Source organism: Chlorocebus sabaeus, chromosome 11, assembly GCF_047675955.1.
Source record: "Chlorocebus sabaeus isolate Y175 chromosome 11, mChlSab1.0.hap1, whole genome shotgun sequence".
NCBI classification, from domain to species: Eukaryota; Metazoa; Chordata; class Mammalia; order Primates; family Cercopithecidae; genus Chlorocebus; species Chlorocebus sabaeus.
Genome location: NC_132914.1, coordinates 45,494,406 through 45,512,846, shown reverse-complemented (window position 1 = coordinate 45,512,846; position 18,441 = coordinate 45,494,406). Strand labels below are relative to the sequence as shown.

Below are 18,441 nucleotides of genomic sequence, written 5' to 3'. Positions count from 1 at the left end.
GAGACTTCCTGATGTCAGGGCAGCACCCCACCCCATTGCAGGACTGCCCTGTTGCTGTGCTGTGGTAGTATGTTGCTCCAACTTGCTTGCATCATAGCATCTCCAAATGAGCCCATGTGATGCTGAACATGTGTTGGACTGATTTAACAGATATTCCTTCCTACCCCCCATTTGATTTTTCTGTTTTCCACGAAATCCACCGGATACTTGGGAGCCTGGATGACCCAGACTCTGTAGCAACACCATGATGACTCGGAGCTGCAGCATCTCAGCTGACCCAGGGTTAAGCCACAAGCATCCTGGATGTTTCCCCCTATTACCCCACAATGATATTGGGCCTCCGGGATGCTGGCAACATCTTGACTGTGTGCTATGTTCTAAACCCTGCAGGCGTCAGCTTGGACTTGGGATGGTCTTTGGGGACAATGTTGATAGACCCACAAGCACCTTTCTATTTCTAATTGTTTTAAAATTATGAAATGTTTATATATTCAGAAGGGCATGCAAACACAGATGTACAAAACATAGATGTAGTGTTTTGATAATAGTAATAATAAGAAGATACCATATGCTCACTACTCAAAGAAATAGAATACGGCTACTACATAATGCATACCCCTCCCCAATCTTATCTCTCCAAAGGTTTCTGTTAATCATTCCTTTGTTCTTTGTTTCTGAAATTTTCTTATAGGTTAAGGGGGTGCCTGCGCAGGTTTGTTACAAAGGTATATTGCATGATACTGAGATTTTGAGTATGAATGAATTGTCTCCCAGGTAGAGAGCATAGTACCCAATAGGTTGTTCTTCAGCCCCTGCCCCTGTCCACTTGTATTCCCAGTGTCCATTGTTCTCATTTTTATGTCCATATGTACATGATGTTTAGCTCCCACTTATAAGTGAGAACATGGGCTGTTTGGTTTTCTGTTTCTGGCTTAGTTTCCTTAGGATAATGGTCTCCAGCTGTATCCATGTTGCTGCAAAGGACAAAGGACTCGATTTTGTTCTTTTTTATGGTTGCATAGCATTTCAGTGTGTGTGTGGGTATGTGTGTATACATGTGTATGTGTGTGTGTATGTATATATACACACACATATATACACATATATTACATATACATATATGTACATATACATATATACATATCTATACACATACATATATACACACACACACACACATATATACTGCGTTTTCTTTATCAGTCCAGAGTTAATGGGCACCTGGGTTGATTCCATGTCTTTGCTATCACTACAATGATGTTTGTTCTTTTTCTGAAAGTGCTTCTCTCTTTATATGTAGGTATATATTTATACTTGCTAAACTTTAATGTATATATACTTGCTAAACTTTATATAAAAGTATGTATTAATGTATATTTAATATATACTTAATGTATATATTATATATACATTAGAGTTTAACAAGTATAAGTTTAGCTATGAATGAAATTAGCAATAGTGTCACTATTATTATTAGGATGGTTCAAAAGTAATTACGATATTTGCCATTATTTTCAATGGCCAAAACCACAATTACTTTTCCACCAACCTGATACATTAAGGTTTCCAGAAAAAGAAAAGCTAAATGAGGTTAGGGAATCTCTGAGGTCTGTCTGCGACCGGGATTCCCTCTGTCCCTTTGGGACTGGCAATACTATATTCTTGCTTATCTGCACCACGTGTTTCCCTTGGTGTGAAGCTCTTTGGGGAATTTTTAGAAAGTATTTGTTTTATTCATTTGGCAGTAGTAGTTTCTAGACATATCTTAAAGTTTGGGCTTCTCTGGGCCTCATTTGTAAAGGGGATGATGATAATAGCGTCTACACCATGGAGTGGTATGAAGGTGAAATAAGACTTAATGAGCTTTGATATTCCACACCCTCGATCAGAGATCATGGGCCTAGTCATTGAAAAGTAGCTCAGAGCCTCCCAAGGGCCCCCAGAATCTGCCTCTGTCACCTAGGGGCAGGAGGAAATGGTACCCTGGGATGGAGTGGGTTCTTGTTTCTTCTTTCCTGGCTTTCTTTCTTATTTTTCTTCTGACATGAAGGACCCTTTGCCTTGGGTCAAAGGGGTCACTGAAACCTGTAATGACGCTTTTGAGGATTCGGATAAAGTTGGGAGAACTGGGAGGCAGTGGGATCTGAAAGCATTTTAGGGCAGTCTGAGGTAGTCCAGAATCATCTCTGAGCCTAACAGTAGACAGGATTAGATGCAGCAGGCAAAGCCGACGGCCCAGTTTTGGCTAATAAAAGAGTCATGCCAGCTGCTTCCTGAGAAGGCCCTCTCAAAGCTGTGGCCTTTCTTCTGTCTCTTCTCCTTTTCCTCAAGTGTGAAATCCATCTCTAGATGATAATGCCTATTTATAAAAACCATCTCTGAAAACACAATTAATTGTATAGGACTCACATGACTCAGAAGGACATTCAAAATAATGTTTTAAGTATTATTGCCCAAAAAAGTGGGGAAGTATCTTGAAATTTTGATCATCTTGGTACCAGAACAAAAGGGGCATAAGCCTATTAGCCCTGAGCTTTATGGTTGCAAGGAGCTGGGGCTGGAATGACCAGGGCACCTAAATCACCTACATCTCTCCTCACCCTCAAGAGGAGGAGGCCTGAGGGTTTCTCTTCACATGTAGGTGCTGAGGCTGAGGGAGGACTCTCGTTTTCGGGCATTGGGCAGGATAGAAGCCCCTGACCTGGTTCAGGTCTGTGCCTGAGGCAGAGCTAGTGACAGTAGTATGCATGGGTTCATTCATATGATCCTTGCACCCTGGAAGTAAAACACCTTTTCCAATGCAGACAGTAGGGGCATGCAGAGATGAACCACTAAACCCAAGTTAGCCTGACAGATGCAACATCTGAAACCAGGCAGCTGATTCCAAGCCATGCTCTGAGCCAGCTTTGTAGGGAGAATCATATATGAGGGCTCAAAAGGCACTGTGCTCAGGCCTGGGTCCTGGGGAGATGCCCACCCTGGCTGAGCTCCCTGGGGGTGGGAGATGGGGGCAGTGGGATGAGGCTAGGGGGTGGGTGGCACCAAGGATGCCAGCTGGCCCTGGCACTGATTCTGGCTCTGACCATGGCCTGCTTGCTGTTCTCACAGGGATGGAGGCAATGGCAGCCAGCACTTCCCTGCCTGACCCTGGAGACTTCGACCGGAATGTGCCCCGGATCTGTGGGGTGTGTGGAGATCGAGCCACGGGCTTTCACTTCAATGCTATGACCTGTGAAGGCTGCAAAGGCTTCTTCAGGTGAGGCTTCTTCCCAGGCTCTCCCCAAGGGAAAGGGAGGGAGAAGAAGCAAGGTGTTTCCATGAAGGGAGCCCTTGAATTTTTCACGTCTCCTTCCTTGCAATGTCCATGGAACATGCGGCACTCACAGCCATAGGAGCAGGAAGGTCTTGGTGAGTGCTTTCTTCTTTTCCCTCCTCTCAGCTCCAGATGTGTCCCCTGACTCACTTGGAAATTGCTTTCCTGAGGTTGCTGTGTGGGTCTCTATCTTTCCATTACACCTGTGACCCACAGCCTCCTGCACCAACCCATGTGTCCGTCCTTCCAGAGTGAACCTCCTCCCTGTTGATGATCATAGCTTCCTCACTCAAGAGACAGGCATGTCTTTGGGGAAAGCCCAAGAACATGACTTCAGAGCTTGCCTTTCCATCCAATCCAAACTGTTCCTTGGAACATGGGAAATGGCACCTCTTGTTGGGTCATCATGATCTGTACCTGTGTCTTCACCCAAGGATTGTTTGTCCTGGTCTGAAAGTCAACCTTGGAACACCCAGGCAGTGTCAGGAATATACCTACATTCCTTTATCAGGGCCAGTTTCTTTACCAACACACTCCCCTTACATGAGCCCAGGATTACAGGTGTGATAGGTGTGGGAAAAGCACTGGAGGTTCCCATCCAAAGCCAGGGTGGGAGGGTGGGAAAGGGGTGAATTGGGGCAGGAACTGGGAATCATGAGAAATTAGCGTTTGGCATGTATTGGAAAGACAGAGAGAGTAGCCTGAAAGAAGGCAGCCAAAACAGAGCTTCTGTCTAGCAGTCTAGACTGGAGGTGACTATGGCAGGGCTCTAACCATCAAATGAGGAAAGCACAAACCAAGTCCAGAGGAGGATGCTGAGGTCGGCTTGGTTGTCTAAACTGGAGCGCTCTCCTCGCCTTGGGAGCACAGTGAATTCAAGTCCAGGTGCTTGTGTGGGACTCTTACTCAAGGACTTGGGGGCTCTCTGTCAAAACAAGCTCCCAATTCACCTGCCCTCTGCCCCAGGAATCAGCAGGCCCAGAGTTTCATGGCCTTGAGCAATTGCTGGGCAGCGGGATTTCTGTGGGTGCTAATTGCCTGTTTGGCCTGGCACTGACTGCCCGCTTGGCTTCCTGGCAACCTACTCCCCAGACAAGCAGCATCGCTGGCTCTAAGTCCTGTTGCTGCATTTGCCAATCCTCGGGCCAGAGGTCCACACATCCTGCAGGGTGGGCCTTCTAGAGCCCTGGTTGTGTGTCCCAGGTGACACATGAACCCTTTTCTGCCAGTTCCTGGGACTTGGGGGGCTGCCTTGAGTGCTAAGGAAGGGGGAATCTAATGCACACCTCAGAGCCTGCTTACTACCATGAAACCCATCAGAAAGGAGTGGTCTGGGGTGCTGGCCATGGCAATAATTTATGGGATATCCTTGCTCAAATGGATGTCCTTGTCATCTCTAGGCTTTAGTTAACTCAACTAATGGCATGCATGTATTGATATCCAGCCCCTCTGCTACATAGTGTTAATCTGAGGATTAATGAGATGACATGTAAAAAAGTGCTTTGAAAAACACTTTTTCAGTCTGATGAAAAAAGCTGAGATTTTTTAGCCTGATGGGCCACTACTACTGCCCTTCATGGAACCATGCTCTCATAAAATAAACAAAAGTCACGCAGCCAGCCAGCAAGCCAGTCACTTTCCTCGTGTGTGTGTGTGTGTGTGTGTGTGTGTGTGTTTAATTTTTTTATAGTGATGGGGCCTCCCTATGTTGCCCAGGCTGGTCTCAAACTCCTGGGCCCAAACGATCCTTCCATCTTGGCCTCCCAAAGTTCTAAGATTAATGGCATGAGCCACCATGTCTGGCCTTGTGTTTCTTTCACTCATTCCCTCACCAGACTTGAATCAGCATTTATGATCTGGCATTGGGCTAGGAGCTGTCAATATGGAGTTTTTCACTGAAAGTCATATCTTGTCAATCTGCAACCAAAACATTTGGTTATGGAGTCTCTACCCTCAAATCCACTCTCTCCTCCTAGGCCTCCTTCCCCCTGAGATCCAGTTCTGGGAAATGAGAATCTTAGATGGCAGCTGGTTGAGTGGTGACATATTGAACACCAGTTCCTCACTGGAGTGGCTCTGACTGCTATGCATCTGTGGTTGCTGCCCTTGGACACACCACTAGGCTGGGAATCCTCAGGACAGGAATGTGTGAGGCATCTGGGTAGAGGGATGACAGGTCCTGTCATGCCCCAGGCTGAGTGTGGAAGATGGCAGAATGAACAAGGATGGTATGTTTGTAGTCTGTGTCACCACAGACTGACAGAGTGACTGTGTTGCTTGTGGGCACATGATGCCACCTTAACCCACCATCAATCCACCTCGACAAGAGCCCTTAGAGTCTGTTGCTGGCTGTTGGTCACAACCACTGCCTGCAATGCCTGGCACTATGGGCTGCAGACTGGTTTTGTCTTGTTACCCTGTCCTCAGTCTACCTTACTTAGATCTTTACTGTCCCTGTCTTGATGACTAAGTCAGGCTGCTACATTCTAAAGGGCCAACATGTCTGTCACTTGCTTGAGGATGTGGATGAGAGAGAATGAGTGGGGATTGTCTAAGAGTAATGTTCAGAAACTGAGGGAAGGTCACTGAAGCTGTCAAGAAAGACAGCTGCAAGGTTCTGAATTTTGTTTGATATGTAAATAAACAAACACACGTGCACACACACACACACGCAGGCAGTCAATCTTCATTATTCGTGGATTCTGTATTTGCAAATCTGCCCACTTGCTAAAATTTACCAAAATCAATACTTGCAGCCCCTTTATGGTCATTTGTGAACATGTGCAGAGCAGTGAAAAACTCGCGTGGCTTGGCACCTATCTTCCCAGCCAGGGTCTTCACAATCTATTTAGTGCTACTTTTTTTGCCTTTTTGTGATTTTTGTTGTTGACTTTGCTGTTTAAAACAGTTCCCAAGTGTAGTGCTGCACCGCTGTCTGGTGTTCCTAAGTGCAAGGCTGTGATGTGCCTTACAGGGAAACTAGGTGTGTTAGACAAGCTTCCTGCAGACAACATTGCTGCTGGCTGTTTGTTCAATGTTAACAAATCAACAGTATCTATTGAATAAGATGTCGTTAGACAGAAAACTCACATAAGACAAGGTTATGTGTTGATCAGTTGATGAAAATTTTGTGACCAGAGGCTTGCAAAAACCTCACCCTGTGTTTCCCCCAGGAACAATGTTTCAATATTCACTAATCCAGTGTCCACAGTGACTTTATAGACCATTACTACCGTGAATAATGAGAATCAGCTATACATACATCATTTCTCCTCTTCTTCCACCTTTGATGCCTGCTTCTCCTTCTTTGCTTCATCCAAATTTTATTTGGAAGTTTTCCATTTTGGTCTGGTCCACATAGTTGCTTGAGAACCCTGTGGTCGCTTACATCTGTTTGTGAAAATCTGATCCCAGGAAGCAAGAACAATATCAGTGGTCTGTACCTTCTCTATGGTGGGTGCTGCATCCTTGCATCCTTGGGAACCCAGAGATGACAGCAACTAAGTCCTTGCTCTCAAGGAGCTTGCTTGGCCTTTTCCTGTTAATTATTGGTAGACAGCATTGCTTGAATGTTGGGTCACCAGCTGTTTTCCAAGCCCTGGAAACCAGGAATTCAATCCCATTTGACCATCTAGTATTTGGTTTGGCTTCTAAGATAGTTAACTAAACTGCTCTAGGAGCTAGTTGGTATCATTAAAACTAGTCTAAGACTCATAATCTAGCAGAAGTGTGATGATGGTTAGAAGATTAGAGAGGGATCACATTTCTATTGATCTATGATCGGGCATTAGAGGCCATTGCTGGTCAATTCCTTCTGCCAGCTCTTTCATGTTGCTTGTGCTTCTTGATATTCTGGAATACAGGGACATCCTCAGAGAAAGATGATATTTCCAGTGTTTATATAAGGTTGGCACAGGCAGGCTTGTAGATGGCCAGACACCTCTTGGCTATATGTTAACAACTAAAGCATAAGTAAGAGCCAGAGGAGGAAAAACATTTGGAATAGGTCTATTCCAAATGATATATATAGTGGATGATCCATATATGTATATGCATGTGGATGAATATGGTCATGGATGGCTTTGTCCGGGATCTGATATAAAGGAAAGGTGTAATGGACAGAGAAGAAAATCAGAGGAACCCCTTTGATGAAGAGAATGAAGGTGGATGGTGAGGTTTAAGAGCTGATCCTGGAAGGCAGGATGAGAAACAGGTCATCGTTTGCCTGCTTGTCTTGTCTTCTTCCTCCCTGTTGGGATGCTTTAATCAGGACACTGTGCAGCTGTGTGCTACAAGCTACAAGCTGACAAAGACAGTGCAGAGAAGTGCGTTTTCGCTTCCTAGCTCCATGAAGACTTTGTTAATTATGGGTCATGCAGAGTTCAGGGGGCAAAAGGTAGGCTGGCGAGGATCCAGGAACATGAGGAATGTTCTGGCATTCAGGAAGGTCACCCCACTGAAATTTGTGGCTCTTCTAGCAACCTGATGTGAAGGGAAGCAGAGAAATAGGGCAGATGTCCAGGAATTTAAAACCTAAACTGCTTAAAGGAGAGAAAATAGAGAAAAAAGGGAGGAACAGCCACACGGGGTATTCTATGGGCACAAGTAAATGAGTGACCAAGAAGTCAGTGTTGCTGGAGAGACTTTGTCCAGGTCCAGTTTGGCAGCCAGTCTCCATTCACAGATGTTCATGGATGTGAATGAAAGAGAATGAGTGGGGTGATCTATGGATGGTCTAAGAGTAATGTTCAGAAGCTTGGGTCGAGGAGGCCAGAATATTTGGAGAGGGAAGGTCACTGAAGCTATCAAGAAAGACAGCTGCAAGGATAGGATTTAACATTACCTTTTTATCATTCTTTTATTTCTTTTGAAATTCAGCACTCTAATCAGGGCTCATTTGCATGACTTTGCACGCAGCACACACTTGAGATCTTCCCTGTGCTTGGGTTATACAGGGCCAGTGGAGAGCATGGTCAGATGTGACCCCACACTTCCAAAGCATCCTTCTAGAGACTGCTTGAATCCCTAGGGGGATTTGTCCTAGAGGAGTCCTTCAAACAGCCTCTGCTTCATGCTCCTGGACTTTGGGAAAGCATGTTTTTGACTGCTGCTGTAGCTTGGATTGAGAGATGGTACATTCCTGATGAGGACCATAGTATATATGAAGATCAGTGTATTAGTCCATATTCACACTGCTATAAAGAACTACCCAAGACTGACTAATTTATAAAGAAAGAGGTTTAATTGACTTATGGTTCTGTATGGATGGGGAGGCCTCAGGAAATTTACAATCATGGTGGAAGGGAAAGGGGAAGCAAGGCCTGTCTTACATGGCAGCAGGAGAGAGAGAGAGAGCAAGTGAAGGGGGAAGTGCTACACTTTAAAACCATCAGATCTTGTGAAAATTCACTCAATATCACAAGAACAACAAAGAGGAAATCTGTCCCCATGATCCACTCATGTCCCAGCAGGCCCCTCCTTTGACACATGGGGATTATAATTCAAGATGGGATTTGGGTGGGGACAGAGCCAAACTATATCAATCAGATTCCTTGGAGTCAAACAGATCTTGATTCTAATTCCAGCTTTCACACTTGCTAGCTGTGTGACTTAAAGCAAGTTATTTAACTTTCCTGTGCCTTTTTGTGTCACTTGTAAAACAGGGATAATACCTACCCAAAAGGTTGTCGAGAACATTGGCGATAGTATGCAAAATACTGACCTAGAAAGCTTCCAATGGTGATCACTAGTATCATTATCCCTTTTTAGTGTCTTAGTTTTGTGGACAGATGATCCTTTCTTCCTTTCCTCTAACATGGAACTTGGAAAGTGTAACTATGTGATGTGTTGGCAGTGGTCTCTGAAAAGAGGTTCCTAAACAGAAGGAGGTATGAAGAGGGAAAGGCTGGGCCAGGGGCTCTGAGAGAGCTTCATGTCAGTCAAAGGCTGGCTGGTGCTCAACAGAACTGGATTGGTGCTCAACAGAACTCAACAGGCTGGCTGGTAGAACTGGCTGGTGCTCAACGGAACTGGACAGTGGTTGCTGTAACTAGCACAGGGGGCTGTGGCTCTAGACATCAGGAGCTATAGCATATAAAACAGCAATATGGTTTCAAACTCTGCTGCCTGCAGGCTCCCATGCTAGGCACCCAGAGAGCAGGCCTAAGACATGGTGTCTGCTTCCAGGGTCTCAAATTCTTAATAAGATGGTTAAAATCTACTCTAAAATCTACTTTCACTCTCAGCACTCCCTCCCACTGCCTCTTTCTGCTAGTTTCTCTTCTTTCCCTTTATTTAGGGTTTCCTTTGTCCCGGTCCTGTTCCTTTTTCCTTTATTTAGTCCTTACAACCCTCTCTGAAATGTTGCTCCCATTTTACAGATGTGGAAACTAAAGCATGGGAAGGTTAAGTAACTTGGCCAAGGTTGTGCTTTAAGATTTAAACTCAAACAGATCAATCTAACCAAATACTGTATTTCATTTTTAATGTTTAGGTAGTTGTAGTGGGTAGTGGATTTTTTAAATGTAATGTCATAATATGGCTTTTTTAAAAGCCAACAGCTTCCTGTCTCTATTAAAAATACAAAAAATTAGCCGGGCGTGGTGGCAGGCGCCTGTAGTCCCAGCTACTGAGGAGGCTGAGGCAGGAGAATGGCGTGAACCTGGGAGGCGGAGCTTGCAGTGAGCCAAGATCACAGGACTGCACTCCAGCCTGGGTGACAGAGCAAGGCTCCGTCTCAAAAAAAAAAAAGAGCCAACAGCTTAAGAAGATATGTAAGTGAAAAGTAAATCACCTATTCAACCCAATTCTTAGTTCCCTACCTCCTCCAGGAGGCTGTCGCTGTTGCCAGCTCATCCTGTTTGCTTCCAGATTCTTTATGTAAAAGTGAGTATGTGTGTGTTTGTGTGTGTGTGTGTTTGCGTGTATGTGTGTGTGTTTGCATGTATGTATGTGTGCACACCCGTCACCATTCTGCATCTTGGTTTTATCTACTAAAGAACACTTCTTCAAGCTCATTCACATTTCAATATTCTTCCTATTTCTTTTTCATAGTCACAGCGTATTATATGGAGGTTCCCGAAGAAAAGAAACCAGTCCTGACTGGGCGCAGTGGCTCATGCCTGTAATCCCAGCACTTTGGGAGGCCGAGGTGGGTGGATCACTTGAAGTCAGGAGTTTGAGACCAGTCTGGCCAACATGGTGAAACCCCATCTTTACTAAAAATACAAAAAATTGACCAGGTGTGGTGGCACATGCCTCTAATCCCAGGTACTGGGGAGGCTGAAGCAGGAGAATTGATTGAACCTGGGAGGCAGAGGCTGCAGTGAGCCCAGATCGTGCTGCTGCACTCCAGCTTGGGTGACAGAGTGAAATTCCGTCTCAAAAAGAAAGAAAGAAAGAAAAAAACAGTCCTCTGTCATGGGCATTTAGGTTCAGTCTTTGGCTTCTCCAGACAGAGCTGCAGTAACCACTGTTGGGCCCAAGGAAAGATCTACCCACAGGATAAACACCTGGAAGTGGCTTTACTGCTTCCAGGTATTTATGTCTGTGCGTTTAGCATGCTTGATTCACATTGCCAGTTGCCCTCGAAAAGAAAACAAAAGTCTGTGCTCTTTTCTACAGTGTGAACTGTCCTTTAATGTTTTTCTAAACCCACCTGAGGAGAATCCCCTGATGCTGCCTCTCACATACATGTAGGCCCCTATCAAATGATATAGGTCTTTTTATTCCTTTAGATTCACTGGGGTATGATTGACAGATAGACATGGTCTGTATTTCAGGTGCACAACTCAATGTTCTGCTATACATATACATTGTGAAATGATCACCATAATCAATCCAGTTAGCATTCCCAGCACCTCACATAGCTCTTTCAGATCAGGAGCTTTCACTAGTTCCTGTATCCTGAGCAGGCGCTGGGATCTCTGTGACACTCTGCAGTGGAGACAGAGCCCAGAAGGGATAGTTGACCCTACGCCTGGGTTATGCAACGTGTGTCTCTGCTGGCAGAGGCCACCTACTGGAGAAAGGCCCAACGGTCCCAGGCCTGAGGCCCTGGCCCCAGGCTCTTGATGCTTTTGTGAGGTTTTTGTCTCTTTCTGTTTTGGTAAATTAGTCTCTGGCATGAGAATCAGTCAATGTCCTCTCTCACCCCTGGCTTTCTAGAAACTGCATCTATATTTAGCTTGGTTGCCCCACCCCTACCCCTCTTCCTGAGCTGGGGTATAAATGCCAACCAACCAGAGGGTGACAGGGTCCAGGCTCAGAGAGCAGCTGAGGCAATGGGCTCTCATGGAAACCTGAAGCTCTTGTTTCTCAAATCCAAACCAGCTCACAGGCAATTAGTATTGGGAGGAAGGCAGGGTAGGGTGTGGACCTTCAGGACAAAGCATAGAGCTAGGGCTGGGCAGTCTGGCTGTCCCGACTCCTCGTGGGCAGAGAGTAAATGACAGTCACACACGTGGAAGTGCCCTTGGAAGGCGGGAGAACAGGGAAGAACAGGACTTCTGAGCCAAGAGGATCTGTGGCCCTGCAAACAGACATATTGGGCCAGACACACCTCAAAGGCCAGCTCTGGGATCTGAGTTCCAGGGAGCCCCTGGGTCTGGCAGTTGGAGCTGGTGAGCAAGCTTTCTGTACCCTGAACACCGACCCCACGCTCCAGAGCGTAACGGTGTTCTCTTCTTTTTCAGTGTTCTCGGGCTTCTTATGACAACTCTTAGGCAGAAGCAAGAGCACCAAACTTTTTTTTTTTACCCCCAGTACTTTCTCTTTTATTTTTTATTTTTAGAGATAGGATCTCACTTCATCACCCACACTGAAGTGCAGTGGCGCAATCTTGGTTCACTGCAGCCTTGACCTCACCGGCTTAAGCCATCCTTCCACTTTAGCCTCCCAAGTAGCTGGGACCACAGGCGCATGCCACCATGCCTGGCTAAATTTTTTTTTACCTTATACAGGGTTTCACCATGTTGACCAGGTTGGTCTCAAACTCCTGAGCTCAAGCCATCTGCCCACCTCAGCCTCCCAAAGTGCTGGGCTTGCAGGCGTGCTCACGCCACCATGCCCAGTCCCAGTACTTTCTCTTAACTCAGCTCTGCACTGTTTTCTCTTCCCATTCCTAGCCTCATTCCTGTTGTCAGGCAAAGTGGGGCTGAGTGGCAACTCCAACCCTCCTGTGTATAGACGTCTGAGATGGAGCTTCATATTTAAAGCAACATGAGAAAGATGAGAGAAAGATGGGGAAGCAGTGGGATCTCTTTTCAGGCAACCCTGCAGCTGGCTTCACTTGGAGCTGCCCCCAAGTGAGGGTCAAATGCAGGCTCCCTGGAGCCTGGGGAAGGACAGACGGGACCCCTGATAGGCCCTGGGGCCTCAGGAAGCTCTCAGCCCCGGGCCCGGTCTGCTGAGAGGCTTTGGTTCACATCACTGGAAGTGGTGGCTGGGCTAGGCTGACGATGTGCTGTCTTCTTGGTGCCCATGGCCTTGCAGGTTTAACAGGAAGAGCTCTGAACCAGACAAGACAGCCAGTGGGAGGACAGAGCAGCCCTTCAGCGACCAGAGTGAAATGCCTGGTTGTTTAAAAAAAAAAAAAAAAAAAAAAGGAAATGAGAGTTTCTTCTGAAATAGAAACTTCTGGTCCTTGAGTAAGTTTAGAGAATTACGAGCATTCTGAAGCCTGAGCATTTGTGGTGACGGACGAAGCCTCAAGAACCACAAGGCTGGTGGGAGGGATGCCAATCTCATGTCCTGGAATATACAGATGTGCCCTGTGAGGATGATTGTATCTCGTTTCTGGGGAACGCTAACAGTTCTCAAGGTACTTCCATAGTCTCTTGTCCCTCCAGAAAAGCAGCAGTAAACAAATAGAGGTGAAAGGCAAAAGGCTTTTTGTTTCCACAAAGATGGAAAAAAGCCTGGCATATAACTTCTCTCTTGTTAGCTATTGCAGGGTTAGGACTGGGCCTGAGGCAGGCTTGACTTGGAGCTAAGGAGCCCCTGACAGCCTGGTGCTGCTCCACCTCCCTGACAACCCCGGCTCTGTGGTAGGCCCCTTGGGTGATGAGGGTCGTCACAGCAGGGTACCAGAGTCAAGGTCCAAAACCAACAGCAGCTGCTTCCTTGACTGTTGGGTCATTCTTGGCCTTGAGCCACCTGGGGCTGTTTGGGACGTCAACTCCACTGAGCACTTTAAGTTTCTGGGGTTGAAAACAAACCAGGAAGCTAAAGGCTAAGCTTCAGATCCCTAAGACTTCCAGACTTAGAAGCCTGCACTTCTTGCTGAATATCCTCATCCATAAGTTGCTTAACCTCAGTGTTCCCACATATAAAGGGAGGGAGTTACACTGACAGTCTCTTGGGCCCTTTATGGATCTAAGAGTCTGGGCCTGCCTGGGACTGCCAGCAGAACTCTACTCTTACCTCTTCTCTGTCCCAGGGGCTGAGTCGGTGTGGTCCCCAGCTGTCCCTTTGCTAGAGCAAGCTTGTCAATTGATGAGTGCGATTGCCCTCAACCCCGTGTGTGTGCTAATGAACATGAACAGTGAGTCATGTTTTACCAAGAATCCTAACTAACGCGTGGTCCCTGAGCGGATGTCAGCAGCTCATTTCCAGGAAGGAAATGGTTGGGGCTGGGCTTTGGCTGGGAAGGCTTAGGCATCTTCACACTCAGCAGTTCCTTGGAAGATGCTGCTGCTCATGCAAACGGTGATTCCGCCACCATCTTTCCCCAACTAACTATGTCAGAAAAGTGGGGCCCACTCCTGCTGGGGCTGGGAGGAGGACAGGACTCTCAGGACACGGATGATGAAAAGCCTCTAGGGATGTGCCTCAGGGAGGTGTCCTTTATACAGCCTCCCAAAGTCCACGTGGTGTGACTGGCAGTGGGAGAGAATATTCGAATTAGGAAAATGAGCCCTTAAACTTGCACACTTGTGCACACACACACACACACAACTTACATAGGCTACAAGGGTGCCACTTTTCTTTTCTTTTGAGACAGTCTCATACTGTTGCCTAGGCTGGAGTGCAGTGGTGTGATCTCGGCTCACTACAACCTCCACCTCCCAAATTCAAGCGATTCTCCTGCCACAGCCTCCCGAGTAGCTGGGACTATAGGCATGTGCCACCGTGCCCTGCTAATTTTTGTATTTTTAGCAGAGATGGGGTTTCACTATGTTGACCAGGCTGGTCTTGAACTCCTGACCTCGTGATCCACCCACCTCGGCCTCCCAAAATGCTGGGATTACAGGCCTGAGCCACCACACCCAGCCTCAAGGGTGCCACCTTTCTAGCTAAGAACACGTTAGTAGTTTTCTGGGTTTTTATTTTTTCAGACAGGGTCTTGTTCGGTTGCCCAGGCTAGAGTGGAGTGGCATGATCTCGGCCCACTGCAACCTCTGCCTCCTGGGTTCAAGCAATTCTCCTGCCTCAACCCCCAGCCCCCAAGTAGCGGGGACTACAGGCATGCACCATCATGGCCAACTAATTTTTGTATTTTTAGTAGAGACGGGGTTTTGGCATGTTGGCCAGGCTGGTCTTGAACTCCTGACCTCAGATGATCCGCCCACCTCAGCCTCTCAAAGTGCTAGGATTACAGGCGTGCGCCACCGTGCCCAGCTCTAGTTTTCTGTTCCTGCAGAGCTCCTGCTTCCTCTTCCTTTCAAAAATCCAAGGCCAGGCCTCAGGATTTCCACCTGCTTGTCTGGCCGCTTCTATTTCTGGGCAGGCTCTGGGATATCTAGAGCTATGGTTTGGGCCTTTTCTCCCTTCCATGTACACATCTAGCCCCAGAACAGGAGCTATTCCAGTCACAGGTCTCTAGACTCCAGAAGACTTCATGCTGAGACTAGCATCCTCACTTCTCATAGCAGCTCATCAAATGTTATTATGCTGACTACTCTGGAGATTTCAATATTTAAAAAGGTTTTTTCTAGGGAAATGCACTTGCGTTATTTCCTGTGTAATTTTTTAAAATGGGAAGGGGAACAGAGTACTGTAAAAGTAAGTATAAGAGTCGGGGTGCGACCGGGCATGGTGGCTCACGCCTGTAATCCCAGCACTTTGGGAGGCCGAGGCGGGTGGATCATGAGGTTAGGAGATTGAGACCATCCTGGCTAACACAGTGAAACCCCATCTCTACTAAAAATACAAAAGAAAATTAGCCGGGCGTGGTGGCGGGCGCCTGTAGTCCCAGCTACTCAGGAGGCTGAGGCAGGAGAATGGTGTGAACCAGGGAGGTGGAGCTTTCAATGAGCTGAGTGAGCCACTACACTGCAGCCTGGGTGACAGAGTGAGACTCCATCTCAAAAAAAAAAAAAAAGAGTCGGGGCACAGTGGCTCACACTTGTAATCCCAGCACTGTGGGAGGCTTAGGAGAGGGGATTGCTTCAGCCCAGGAGTTCCAGACTAGCCTGGACAACATAGTGAGACCCCATTTTTATAAAAAATCAAAAATTGGCCAGGCATGGTGGTATGCACCTGTAGTCCCAGCTACACTGGAGGCTGAAGCAGGAGGATTACTTGAACCCAGGAGGTCTAGACTGCAGTGAGCTGAGATCATGCCACTGCACTTCAGCCTAGGCTACAAAGCAACACCGTGTTCCCGCAAAAAAAAAAAAAAAAAAAAAAAAAAAATTAAAAGAAAAAACGTAAGTACAAGCCATGATGGGAGCTGGGCAGGCAATGAAAGGAGAACTAAGAATCGTTTGGTGCCCAACCTAGAGGTAAGAGTGGCTGGCAGCTGGGGTGGGCCCCATGTCCTCTGTTGGAGAAATGGAGACCAGGGGGCCCAGAAGACAGGTCTCCGTGGTCACAGGGCGAGAAGCCAGAAGTTCAGTGACCCAGGGCAGGCTGTGTGCTCTCTCGGCAGGCGAAGCATGAAGCGGAAGGCACTATTCACCTGCCCTTTCAACGGGGACTGCCGCATCACCAAGGACAACCGGCGCCACTGCCAGGCCTGCCGGCTCAAACGCTGTGTGGACATCGGCATGATGAAGGAGTGTGAGTGTCCAGGGGCTGAGTGGGGTTTGGGCCTGAGCTGGAGTCAGGGAAAGGCCTTGGCCATTCTCCTGCAAGTTTGGGCGGAGGGTCTGCCTGGCCCTTCCTCTGTAGCTGCCAGCGTCTGGGGCCAGGGCCTCATGGGACCAGCAGCTGGTGACAGGGCAGCTGGAAGTCCAGGGTCAGATGCACTCAGTGGCCCTGTGCACCTCTCAAGGACCTGTGTGTTGGTGTCAGAGGCCCTGGAAGGGTCCCTCCAGAGTGGGACCTGAGAGGAAGGAGAGGCAGGACACTGCCTTTGAGAGTCCCTTCTACTCCTGGGTCAGGGTCTTCCTCCAGGATGCCATTCTTTTTTCATAGCTTCCTGTTACTTGGACCGAGAGGGAAGAATGAGGTTCAAGGAACCCCAGGTTCTCTGGACTTGGGGAGAGAGGGCTGCTGTGGGTTGGGAAGGGCAGGAGTGATGGGGAGAATTAGTATTCAGAGCATAGCTGGCATCCACGTTCTGTCCCACCCCAGCCTCCCAGCCTCTCTGGCGCCTTGAACAGATCTGAGGGCTTGTGCCAGGGAGAGACCAGGAGGAAAGAGTCTGCCAGAGGAAGCACTGGGTTCTAGGATGACCCTCTGAATCCAGATGGAGAAAGAGGAGTGATTCTATAGGACTTCCTGTCCCACTCTGTGGTTGGAGAAGATCAACGTGGCATATTTACATGGATATTCTGACCCACCACTGAAAACAACACTTGAACTTTGCATCGGAGCTCTAGGACAGTTATTTGGTAACTAGAGTAGCCACTGAATTCAGCAGATGCTGGGAGGGGCTAGCCAGGCCCTCTCTGGGCTGGAGCACAGCCAGCTGGGCATGGGTGCCCTCTGCACACTCATTCCTTGCTCTCCTTCTCTTGCTCACTCCTGTCTGCTGTCTGCATCCAGACCCCCACCGGGCCCTAGGACAGAACCCAGGCCCTCCTGGCTGTGGGTCTGAGGAGTCAGAGTGGGGTGGGGATGTTGCTGAGATGCAGACCCTCCTGGCTATGGGACAGTTTGGGGTGGTGGGGGATGGGGAGAGGTCAGGTAACAGGAAGATGTGTCAGGGACAGAGGAAGAGTCACAGGACAGGGCTTAGAGGATAGCAAATTTCTTCCAAAATGGGAAGAAAAACTCTCTGTTTTTGGGACACAGAGGCAGAGCTGAGGCCCTCACCCTGGGCCTCCTCTTTGGGCCTTGACCTAGGATCCTCTTCTGTGGGTCACGATTCCTCCCTCCTCGTCTGGTGGCTCCCCAGCCAACACTGGCAGCCCTGGAAGGTATTTCCAGGGCTGTGGTTTCTCCGCACCTCCACAGGGTGCAGGCCTGGGCACGCTGATCTCTCCTATCCTAGTCCCTGCCACGCCCTGGCTCCTGTGTTTATCCTGAAGAGAGTAAGAAGTGGAGGCTGGAGGCCTGGGTGCCTTATGGGGCTTCACACACATTCTCAGTGGGCGCTGCTCAGGGTGAGGCATTAGGGTGGGCACCAAGGTGTGCTCAGCACAGTCCCATCTCCGCAGAGAAGATAGCCTCTGCAAAGCAGAGGGCCTGGTTTCTAAAGCTCCAGCTAACCAAGACTGGCATGAGATTCCACTGCTGCAGTTCGTAAGGCACTGCTGCAGGAGTTCCCCTCAGGGCCAAGCTCACTGATGCCCAAGAGGCCCCTCTCCTACCTCAGGAGGAAGAGGATGTCCTACTGACTTTGAATAGAAGGATCATCTGAGATTCAGAAAGGTAAAGACCTCAGGACTGGGATCAGAAAGCAAGTTGGTAGCCAAGCTGGGACTAGAATCAGACTTCACATTCCCTCCTACCTGCTTCCTGGTCCCCATAGACAGACAGCGCTGCATCCATGGTGAAGAGCAGCACCAGCCTGGGGTAAATCAGGGGGCCCTGCCCAGGAGCACCCTACCACGTGGGAACCCAGCAGCCCAGAAGCGATGCCCATCCCATCCCTAAATCAGCGCTATGCGTCAGCCACCCCCACCCCAGCCTAGTTCTCTCCTGTGGCATCCTATGTCCCCATCCTGCTGTATGCCCAAGGCAGCTTCTCACCACACCACCCTCCTCATCCCAGTGCCGGGAGCGGTACTGAGTTCCAG

The 18,441-nt window shown here is 48.1% G+C and overlaps 1 protein-coding gene across 6 annotated transcripts in view; it reads left to right on the top strand.

Moving 5' to 3' along the window:
• VDR (vitamin D receptor) overlaps window positions 1-18,441 on the top strand; it is a 63,826-nt gene that overhangs the window by 22,851 nt on the left and 22,534 nt on the right. For 5 of the 6 annotated variants that reach the window (XM_008003016.3, XM_008003013.3, XM_008003015.3 and 2 more), the window contains 2 exons: window positions 3,109-3,256; window positions 16,185-16,315. In XM_008003016.3, coding sequence (XP_008001207.1) covers window positions 3,111-3,256; window positions 16,185-16,315 — 277 coding nt within the window. In that variant the 5' untranslated portion in view covers window positions 3,109-3,110. Of the gene's footprint in view, window positions 1-3,108; window positions 3,257-10,315; window positions 10,464-16,184; window positions 16,316-18,441 lie in introns of those variants that run through there. The other variant, XM_073020670.1, reaches the window with a different exon arrangement.